The 10,000-nt window shown below is 28.1% G+C and overlaps 4 protein-coding genes and 1 non-coding gene across 6 annotated transcripts in view; 2 read left to right on the top strand and 3 right to left on the bottom strand.

Annotated features, from left to right (window-relative positions):
- Positions 1-20, top strand: part of LOC111681932 (suppressor APC domain-containing protein 2) — a 5,771-nt gene extending 5,751 nt beyond the window's left edge. For both annotated transcript variants that reach the window (XM_046954713.1, XM_046954714.1), the window contains exon 3: positions 1-20. This exon is cut by the window's left edge and continues 744 nt beyond it. The gene's annotated coding sequence lies outside the window, so the exon portion shown is untranslated.
- A 53-nt stretch (positions 21-73) lies between these two features.
- LOC111681929 (coiled-coil-helix-coiled-coil-helix domain-containing protein 1) lies at positions 74-769 on the bottom strand. The gene is made up of 2 exons (XM_023443831.2): positions 643-769; positions 74-565 (listed from the first exon to the last, which is right to left on the bottom strand). The coding sequence occupies exon 2, from the start codon at positions 562-564 to the stop codon at positions 196-198; it is 369 nt and encodes a 122-aa protein (XP_023299599.1). The 5' UTR covers position 565; positions 643-769; the 3' UTR covers positions 74-195.
- A 132-nt stretch (positions 770-901) lies between these two features.
- Positions 902-3,034, top strand: LOC111681928 (neuralized-like protein 2). Its single transcript, XM_023443830.2, has 3 exons — positions 902-2,041; positions 2,412-2,732; positions 2,802-3,034. Exons 1-3 carry the CDS (start codon positions 1,435-1,437, stop codon positions 2,915-2,917), a joined length of 1,044 nt encoding a protein of 347 aa, XP_023299598.2. The 5' UTR covers positions 902-1,434; the 3' UTR covers positions 2,918-3,034.
- A 1,016-nt stretch (positions 3,035-4,050) lies between these two features.
- Trnat-ugu lies at positions 4,051-4,122 on the bottom strand. The gene has a single exon. It is a non-coding gene; the product is annotated as a tRNA-Thr (tRNA).
- Positions 4,123-5,062: 940 nt separating this feature from the next.
- Positions 5,063-6,132, bottom strand: LOC111681923 (glutathione S-transferase 1). Its single transcript, XM_046955072.1, has 2 exons — positions 5,978-6,132; positions 5,063-5,729 (listed from the first exon to the last, which is right to left on the bottom strand). Exons 1-2 carry the CDS (start codon positions 6,070-6,072, stop codon positions 5,153-5,155), a joined length of 672 nt encoding a protein of 223 aa, XP_046811028.1. The 5' UTR covers positions 6,073-6,132; the 3' UTR covers positions 5,063-5,152.
- Positions 6,133-10,000: the final 3,868 nt, after the last annotated feature.

The following is a 10,000-nucleotide window of genomic DNA, read 5'->3' as shown; positions in this document are numbered from 1 at the left end:
TCTTTGCAGTCATATTATTAAGAACAAACATGGATTATCTCTTTATTATAACCAAGACGACGGCATTGTGTTGTTTAATGTATCAACTTGATTTATTAAACTAGGTATATAATGACAACATAACAATTTCTTTTTAATCAATGAACTTTAAATGATTTCTTGGAAATCATTACTCGCAGACTAGTTATTGATAGTTTATTCAGGATTTGGATACCGTCTCATGTATTTGTTTAATTGTTTATAATTTAATTTATTACCAGGTGTTACAATACCTTGATTAATAGTCTCCTTAGCAGCCGCCTTGCGATCCATATAAACTTTGTAACATTTTTGGAATTGTGAAATTTCTTTGGAACAGAATTTCTCCACGAAGTCATTTTCCTTAAGACAGGCAAATAAGACAGTCATTTCTTGTAAACAGGCGACATCAGAACCAGAGTCCGCTTTACCACTGACCGAGTTTTTCAAACGTAAAGGTAAGATTTCTTGAAAGGGAACAGCAGCCTCATTTTGTGGAGCACGAGCTTTATGTTTGGCGGCATAAACACAAGTGGGAACACGCATTCTATTAAGTGTAAACAGTAAATTATAGAGTTTTTATAAAACTTTTCTATATTATTTGAAATTTCTTTCAAAAATTACCTTAATTATTAAAATTATAGAAAAATTAACCAAATTTTGTAATAATTTTTGCCGTATTCCCAAAACGTTATGAAAGTTTAAGGGAACAGCTGTTCGCTAGAGTTGTATAGGAGAAACAAAAAGGCGACTTTTTACAACTTAAAAAAAAGTCGTACACTCGAATTTTTACTGAAGCTCTGCAAAATTTATCTAGCTTTACAAAGTCAATATGAATATGATGACTGTAACAACGAATTTTTAATATTTGAAAAAAATTATATTTTTGTGTAAATTTGACATAATCCTAACTGAAACAACAACAACTTGTAGTGATACTGCATTTGCATTGCCGATACAGTGTTGCATTAATCAAAAACGCTACAGCATACGATTTATTTTAATGGTTTCTGGCAATACTGTTTTCTAGGTAAAACAGTGCTTGAAGGATAAAACAGTTTCCCATGTCTAATTAGTTGTATTTATATCTGCTAATTACAAGAAATAGATAATGGGAATTATAAATAAAATAACTTTGCAAACAATTTAATAAATAGTGTTGTACAACAACAAAACATTCCAATTAAGAATACAGCACTGCATTTTTATAGTGTTGTTAAAATGTATACAAAAAATATTGTTTTCATTTTGTTTTGTTCTAAATAAAAATAAAAAATAAAGAAAATAGACTTTAATAAAAGAAAAGGAAGAAGGAGAAATATACAGAACTTTTATTAGTTATATTATTTGTTGAACATTGATTTTAAATCAAATTTAATAAAGTTTTTAAAACTATTTCCAAAATTAAAGAAGAAAATGAGTGTAGCAGACATTGATAACACAAATTCTATAACTATGGCTGATGCCACCAACGATAATACATCGTCCACATCACAGGCAGCCGCTGCAGCAGGAGCTGGTGGAGGTGCCAGTAATACAGTAGTAGCCAACACAAATTACACACCAGCCACATCAAAACGTCAGCTGTCTCGATTTCATCCATATCATGGTGCTAATATTATACTGTGCGATGACAATACAGTGGCCTATCGTAAGGCCAGCTTTGCCGATGCTGTTACATTTTCAGAGAAACCTTTGCAAATGGGTGAGATTTTTCTGGTGGAAATTGAGAAAAATGAACGTGGCTGGTCGGGTCATATGCGGTTGGGTCTGACGCAATTAGTGCCAGATGTTTTGGGTACTATGGAAGATGGTTTGCCACAATTTGCTCTACCTGATTTGGCCAATCTGGGTACTTGCTGGATTTATCCTATATCCAAGTTTGAATCGCATGCTTTGGCACCTCGTTCAAATGCCGGCGATTTTGGCGGTGGTGGTGGGGGAGCCAGTAGCAGTAGTGATGCTGCCAATGCTTCAACAAGTGACGGGCAAGCCAGCTCAAGTTCATCTGTAACCAATAAAGGTAAAAATAGATAGATAGATAGATAGATAGATAGATAGATAGATAGATAGATAGATAGATAGATAGATAGATAGATAGATAGATAGATAGATAGATAGATAGATAGATAGATAGATAGATAGATAGATAGATAGATAGATAGATAGATAGATAGATAGATAGATAGATAGATAGATAGATAGATAGATAGACAGACAGACAGACAGACAGACAGACAGACAGACAGACAGACAGACAGACAGACAGACAGACAGATAGATAGATAGATAGATAGATAGATAGATAGATAGATAGATAAATAAAAAGATAGAGATAAATGAATCAATTTCTGAAAAGTTATAACAAAATTTTGATATATTTCTTCTCCCAGGTACCATTTTAGGTGATTCCATGTATGTACGTACCCCAAGAGGCATGATACCAAAACGTTTACTAAGACCCTCTGTGGCCGATATAAGCGGCAGCGGTGATTGCAATCCTGGAATATTATTAACAGACAAGGGTTCACGTATTGGAGTTGTATTTGTGCCCACCGAATATGATGAAACTAAAGGTGAAATGCATTTCATAATAAATGGTGTCGATCAAGGACCATGCACTAAAGATATACCACTCGATAAAGCACCCCTACATGTAGTCATAGATGTGTACGGTACCACAAAACAAATAAGAATAATACAGTTATATGGCAGTAAGTTTATATTAACACGATAGATACTTTATTAGAAAATATATTTACAAATATTTTTTTGTGTTATAGTTGTTTCCCTGCAAAATGCTTGCCGTGATGCTATACTTCTTAATATAAAACCACAAAATATTGATAAACTACCATTGCCAGAACGTTTAAAGAATTTCCTAAGGGGTCAGGATTGAAAATAATAAAAAAAAAGCAAAGTTAATAAATAATTGTTAAGTATCATTCTATGAAATATTAATAAAAACAAAACACACAAAAAATATTAAATACATTTATAAAATCAATACATAAAACCCTAAAAGGTTATAATTAAACTATTAAAAGTTGAAAAAAGAAAAACAAAAACCTGGAAACTGGTATAAAAGAAAAGAAATTGAAAATTTCCTTATTATTTTATTCTTAATATCGCACAATATTATTTAATTATTAAAATGTCTTATTCATTTATTTATAAGTTTAAAAACAATTCCTTTTATTTGTGATTTATTAAATTTTTAATATACTTTTTTAAACAAGTTTTTATTATACAATATTTTTTATTATATTTTATATATTAATATTATTATTCTTTTTTAAAAGAAAAAAAACAATTGTCTTAAATATTTAAAATATCTTAAAAATATATATTATAAACAAAAAAAAAAGGACTTCAATGTAAATATTTTAATTACAAATCTCAACTATTGGTTTTGTTAGCAAAAGTGGACACATTGAATTTTTTATAATAAATTACAAAAATGTTATTAATAATAAGCATATAAGAAAACACCATTAAATAAAATTTTTAAAATGTTTGCCCAAAAAGCAAACGAAAAGTTATAATAAAAAGTAAGGCTATGGACTGCGGGTTAATAAAAATGTAATGGAATAGAAAACATCAAAAAAGTGAAAAATATTATTTATAATTAATAATAATAATAATAATAAGAATGTTATAACAAATTGAAAATAAATTATAAATTTAAATCAAAAAAGAAGTGTGAAAAACTTATTATTAAAATATAATATTTTTTATTTATGTTATTTTTCTCCCGTTTTAATTTTTTATATATTAAATTTTAAAAATTGTACATTCTATTTTATTTTATTATATTTTTACTAAATATATATAAATATATTAAATATAACACAAAATAAAGGAGGTTTCAATATATAGATAGATGGATAGATAGATAGATAGATAGATAGATAGATAGATAGATAGATAGATAGATAGATAGATAGATAGATAGATAGAGATAGATAGATAAACATTTAAAAATCACAATTTTTATTATAATTCTTTTCTAAAATTAAAAAAAGTTGCGTTTGCCTCCTGTGAGGATTGAACTCACGACCCCTGGTTTACAAGACCAGTGCTCTGCCACTGAGCTAAAGAGGCTTACAGCACAACAGTGGCAAATGCGCGACATAAACAAAACCTCTAAAATAAGTGTTGAAAAGTGTTCATAGTTATCTTATAAAACAGTGCTGACAACTGCAAATAATATTAACCCCTCAATGGCAAAACATAAAACACAAGCAAAAGTTAAACCTTAACTTAATGGCCCCTATTCTGTCTGCATTTCAATTTGAATCGAAATTTTCTCTGTTTCTCTAATAAAGATAATCTTTATTCTTTGGTTAAACCTAGTTTAATATATGTTTCGTGTTTTTCAGTAAAGTTACATATAATCATAGTTTAACTGAGTTTTTTACTACTCAGTTAAACTAGGCTTAACTTGCAGAGTTTAACCGATGATTGTTTTTTTTAGTTATGGATTTAAGTTCAGTTAACTTTGTTAGTATTGCCAACTTTTCACTCAAAAACGTAAACAATGATTTTTGCAACTAAGACCTGGTTCACACTGGGAAACATTTGTTGAGAAACCTTTGATTTTGTGTGTGAGAGAAAGAGTTAGTTGATATTTCTTTCTCTTTCTCTCACACACAAAAATCAAAAGTTTCCCAAAATAAGTTTTATACTTTTGCAATTTTTCCTAAAATTTTTCATTTTACAAAAGTTTTATTTGCAAAAAACAGCTGTTCATTGTTTATATCTTTGAGTGAAAAGTTGGCAATACTAACAAAGTTACTGATTCAAATTCATAACTGGAAAACACAATAATCGGTTAAAGTCCGCCTAAATTTGTTTCGAGTTTAATCTAACAGCAAACTAAGCCCACTTTAGCCGAGTATTAAAAACCCCGCCCTAAAAAACCAGTTTTAAAATGGATAAAGTAAAAAAACACAATTTCACCTTTGAAAACATTTTTTACAAAACCTAATATTATAATTTTTTTTATGAATTTTTTATATAATTTTTCATTTATTGCATAAGATAATGTTTAAAATCTATATTTCTTTTAAAATATTATTACATATTTTTAATTATAAAATCTTTACATATATAAAATTTCTTTATTTCATTCCTACTTGGCTCCACGATTTTCAGCCAATTTTTCTTTGAAAATTCTCTTCAACTCTTCGGCACCTTCTTCATTGGTATCCTTATAGTAGGGCAATTCAGACATACGTTTTAGCCAAGCTCTTAAATTGGGAAATTTAAACTCATCTATGGGAGCCACCTCATTAACCGAAGTTATAGTAGCTACACAACAAAAATCAGCTATAGTCATATCATCACCACACACATAAGGATGTTCTTTTAGGAATTGTTCCATAATTTCCCAACATTTTTGTATGTAGGCAATTTTATCTATGGAACAATCGGTTGAACCAAAATAGAGTATAGGTTCGTAGAGGAAACGTAGACGAGCAAATAAATGACCAGAATCAAAGTGAAGACGAGCATCTACTTGAGCACGTTTTAAGAGATCCTTGGGATATAATTTATCATCTTTAGCATATTTCTCTATCAAATACGAACAAATGGCATGGGAGTCGTAGAGAGTGGCATCACCATCCACCAAAGTGGGTATGGTATGTTGGGGATTCATTTTTATGAATTCCGGTGTTAAATGTTCACCCTTGAGTAGATTGATGGGTCTGAAATTAAGAAAAAATTGATTATCAGATCGGCTACAAACATTTTGATAATTTTTTTATTTCGATCGAAAATGACATAATTTTGTATTTTTTCAGAAGAGGTAGTCATAACGGAATTAAATTTTAAAATTTTGAATATTATTGATTATTATTCAAATTCTTAATTGAAAAGTTTTAAAAAACGTTTAAATTAAATCAAAATCTCAGGTAGTATGTGGCAATCTTGATAGATGATTCTTAATACTTACTTGTATTCCAATTCCAAACCAATCTCTTTGGCTGTAAGCATAACTGCTCTTGAGGGTGGACTCAAAGTGGCCATATATAAAATGGGTTTAGTCATGTTGTTTTGTTATTAACTGTAAAAAAAATAAAATTAATTTTATATATAATTTTATATAACATTATAATATCCTGCGGCCGCGGAATCAGTGAAGTCTTTATGAAAGTCATTCAAAGCTGCCCAATTCGAGATCTGATCTAATGGATTCTGAACATGTTTACCTAACCTATCTGACATAATTTCGACTCAAAACGAAATGTTTAAAACAGTAATAATATCGATAAAAGAAATTACAAAATTACTATTTACTGAAAATATTAAGTTTTTCTTCTTCGAATTCATTTTATTGTTTTTGTTAATTGTGTGTTCCCACTTATAACATAGGTTTAATTGGCCAATTACACTCAGTTAAACTTACAGCGTGTTTTTTACTACACAGTTAAACTAGGTTCAACTTGCTGTTAGATTAAACTCGAAACAAATTTAGGCGGATTTAAACCAATGATTGTGTTTTTCAGTTATGGATCTAGGATCAGTTAACTTCGTTAGTATTGCCAACTTTTTAGTCAAAAACATAAACAATGAACAGCTGTTTTTTTGCAAATAAAACTTTTGTAAAATTTTGGAAAAAAATATAAATAAAAATTTAAAACAATAATAATATCGATAAAAGAAATTAGAAAATTACTATTTACTGAAAATATTAAGTTTTTCTTCTTCGAATTCATTATTTTATTGTTTTTGTTAATTGTGTGTTCCCACTTATAACATAGGTTTAATTGGCCAATTACACTCAGTTAAACTTACAGCGTGTTTTTTACTATACAGTTAAACTAGGTTCAACTTGCTGTTAGATTAAACTCGAAACAAATTTAGGCGGATTTAAACCAATGATTGTGTTTTTCAGTTATGGATCTAGGATCAGTTAACTTTGTTAGTATTGCCAACTTTTTAGTCAAAAACATAAACAATGAACAGCTGTTTTTTTGCAAATAAAACTTTTGTAAAATTTTAGAAAAAAATATAAATAAAAATTTAAAACAATAATAATATCGATAAAAGAAATTAGAAAATTACTATTTACTGAAAATATTAAGTTTTTCTTCTTCCGAATTCAGTATTTTATTGTTTTTGTTAATTGTGTGTTCTCACTTATAATTTAGGTTTAATTGACCAATTACACTCTGTTATACTAAGATAGTAAGACCTGGTTCACACTAGGAAAGTTTTTTGGGATTTTTGTGTGTGAGAGAAAGAAATATCAAACATCTCTTTCTTTCACACACAAAATCAAAAGTTTCTCAACAAAAGTTTCCCAGTGTGAACCAGGTCTAAGTAACTTTATTGATTTCTGAAAAACACGGAACACATATTAAACCAAGTTTAACCAAAGAATGAAGATTATCTTTATCAGTAAAAAACCCGATCTGAGTATTCAAAAACAACTTTCTAGGATTAATTTGAATTTAATCCCTAATCCTTCACCTAAAGATTGGCCCTAAAAATGTTTATTAATTTATCATCCTTTCTTAGGCCTCTAAAAACTTTATGCAAATCATCATTTAAATTAGCTGATATTCATTTATACGAATAAATTAATCGTGTGCTTATTAATTGAATCAAATTAATTAATATTCATTTATTAATTTAGTAAATTCATTTTGCAAATAAGAATAGATATACAGAAATGGAAATAGAATCACAAACAAAATATCTGACAAACAATCGAAATTATTAGTTTTTATTACGTTATTGATGTGATCATGACAAATTTTACTCCAAATTGAAAATAATGAATACAACTATAGTGGAAGTTGTTGGGGTTGAGAACAATTTAGTATAGTAATATTTAATAGATATAACCTAAAGTAGCTAATATTCTCATATCTACTACATATGTACATATATACTAGAAAAGTATTTCATAAATAAAAAGTTGCGAGTGTATGTATGTACATATGTACTTAGTATATGAAATTATTAACGCTTTTGTTTTACTAATTGCGTTTTTTGTACAGTGGGAAATAAAAGTATCAAAAAGTATAAAAGTAAAACTTCCCTAACAATTCCTTAATTTACAGAATTGGGTCTGTTGTGAATTATTAAAACAAAGAATGCAAAGGTGTCACTTTTGACATTTAAAAAAGTCGAAAGACGAAAGAGAGAGGGAGAACAATAGGTTTTTTTCTCGTGTCGCATCTGTATAACCTGTGCTATAGAACGAGTTTTTTCTGATAAAGATAATCTTCATTCTTTGGTTAAACCTGGTTTAATATATGTTTCGTGTTTTTCAGTTATCAGTAAAGTTACTTATTATCTTAGTTTAACTGAGTGTAATTGGCCAATTAAACTCAAGTTATAAGTGAGAAAACACAATTAACAAAAACAATAAAACAATAATTTCGGAAGAACAAAAACATAATATTTTAAGTAAATTGCAATTTTCTTATTTCTTTTGTTTCATTTTGTTTCATTAATCATTAATTATTTAACATTTTTCCAAAAATTTCCTTTTTACAAAAGTATTGTTTGCAAAAAAAAAACAGCTGTTCATTGTTTATGTTTTTGAGTGAAAACTTGGCAATACTAACAAAGTTAACTGAGCTTAAATCTAAAACTGAAAAACACAATCATCGGTTAAAGTCCGCCTAAATTTGTTCCGAGTTTAAGCTAACAGCAAGTTAAGCCTAGTTTAACTGAGGAGTAAGAAACCCGGCCTAATTGAACTAACCCAAGATAACAGGCGCTAACGAGCTCATTGATAAGCAAGGTGTTCTTATCTTTTTCATTTATATATTTTAGATTTAAGTCAAAAATGAAATTAAAACATTGTTATAAATTAGCTTGACACTGTACTACTGCTGTTCGGGATGGAAATAATAAAACGAAAAATACAAAAACACAATTAGTTGATATTAGTTAGAATACAAACAAACATAAAACAATGAAACTGTGAAAACAATCAGAATTGGACGAATATCTATAATTCTACATATTGTATTTTTCGGATTTGTATTTTTCAGTTATGGATTTAAGTTCAGTTAACTTTGTTACTTTTCACTCAAAAACATAAACAATGAACAGCTGTTTTTTGCAAAGAATACTTTTGTAAAATTAAAAATTTTTAAAAAATTAAACAAAACAAATCAGAAAATTGCAATTTACTTAAAATATAAATTTTTGTTCTTTCGAAATCATTGTTTTATTGTTTTTGTTAATTGTATTTTCTCACTTATAACTTAAGTTTAATTGGCCAATAACACTTAGGGCGGGTTTCTTAGTCCTTTAACCGATGATTGTGTTTTTCAGTTTTATATTTAAGCTCAGTTAACTTTGTTAGTATTGCCAACTTTTCACTCAAAAACATAAACAATGAACAGCTGTTTTTTGCAAACAATACTTGTGTAAAATGAAAAATTTTAGTAAAATGTTAAAAAAAAAACATTTAAAACATTAAACATAAACAAAACAAATCAAAAAATTGCAATTTACTTAAAATATTAAGGGTTTGTTCTTCCGAAATCATTGTTTTATTGTTTTTGTTAATTGTATTTTCTCACTTATAACTTGAGTTTATTTGACCAATTACAATCAGTTATACTAAGATAATAAGTAACTTTACTGATAACTGAAAAACACAAAACATATATTAAACCAGGTTTTACCAAAGAATGAAGATTATCTTTATCTGAAAATAAGGTAATTTTCAGTTAATAAGTCAATAAGTTAATTTTGTTTGCTAGTTTAAGCGCTCAATGAAGGTGGTTTAAACTTGAACAAGAACCGCCTAACTGTGAACAGCTGTTTCACATGTTTTTCAGTAATCAGTCGAGTTATTTATTATCTAAGTTTAACTGAGTGTAATTGGTCAATTAAACCTAAGTTATAAGTTAGAACATACCATCAGCAAAAACAATAAAAAAAATAAATTCGGAAGAAGAAAAACTTAATCTTTTAAGTAAATAGTAATTTTTTGATTTCTTTTTAT

The sequence above is a fragment of the Lucilia cuprina genome, chromosome 6, assembly GCF_022045245.1.
Source record: "Lucilia cuprina isolate Lc7/37 chromosome 6, ASM2204524v1, whole genome shotgun sequence".
NCBI classification, from domain to species: Eukaryota; Metazoa; Arthropoda; class Insecta; order Diptera; family Calliphoridae; genus Lucilia; species Lucilia cuprina.
This window is presented reverse-complemented; position numbering and strand designations above follow the sequence as displayed.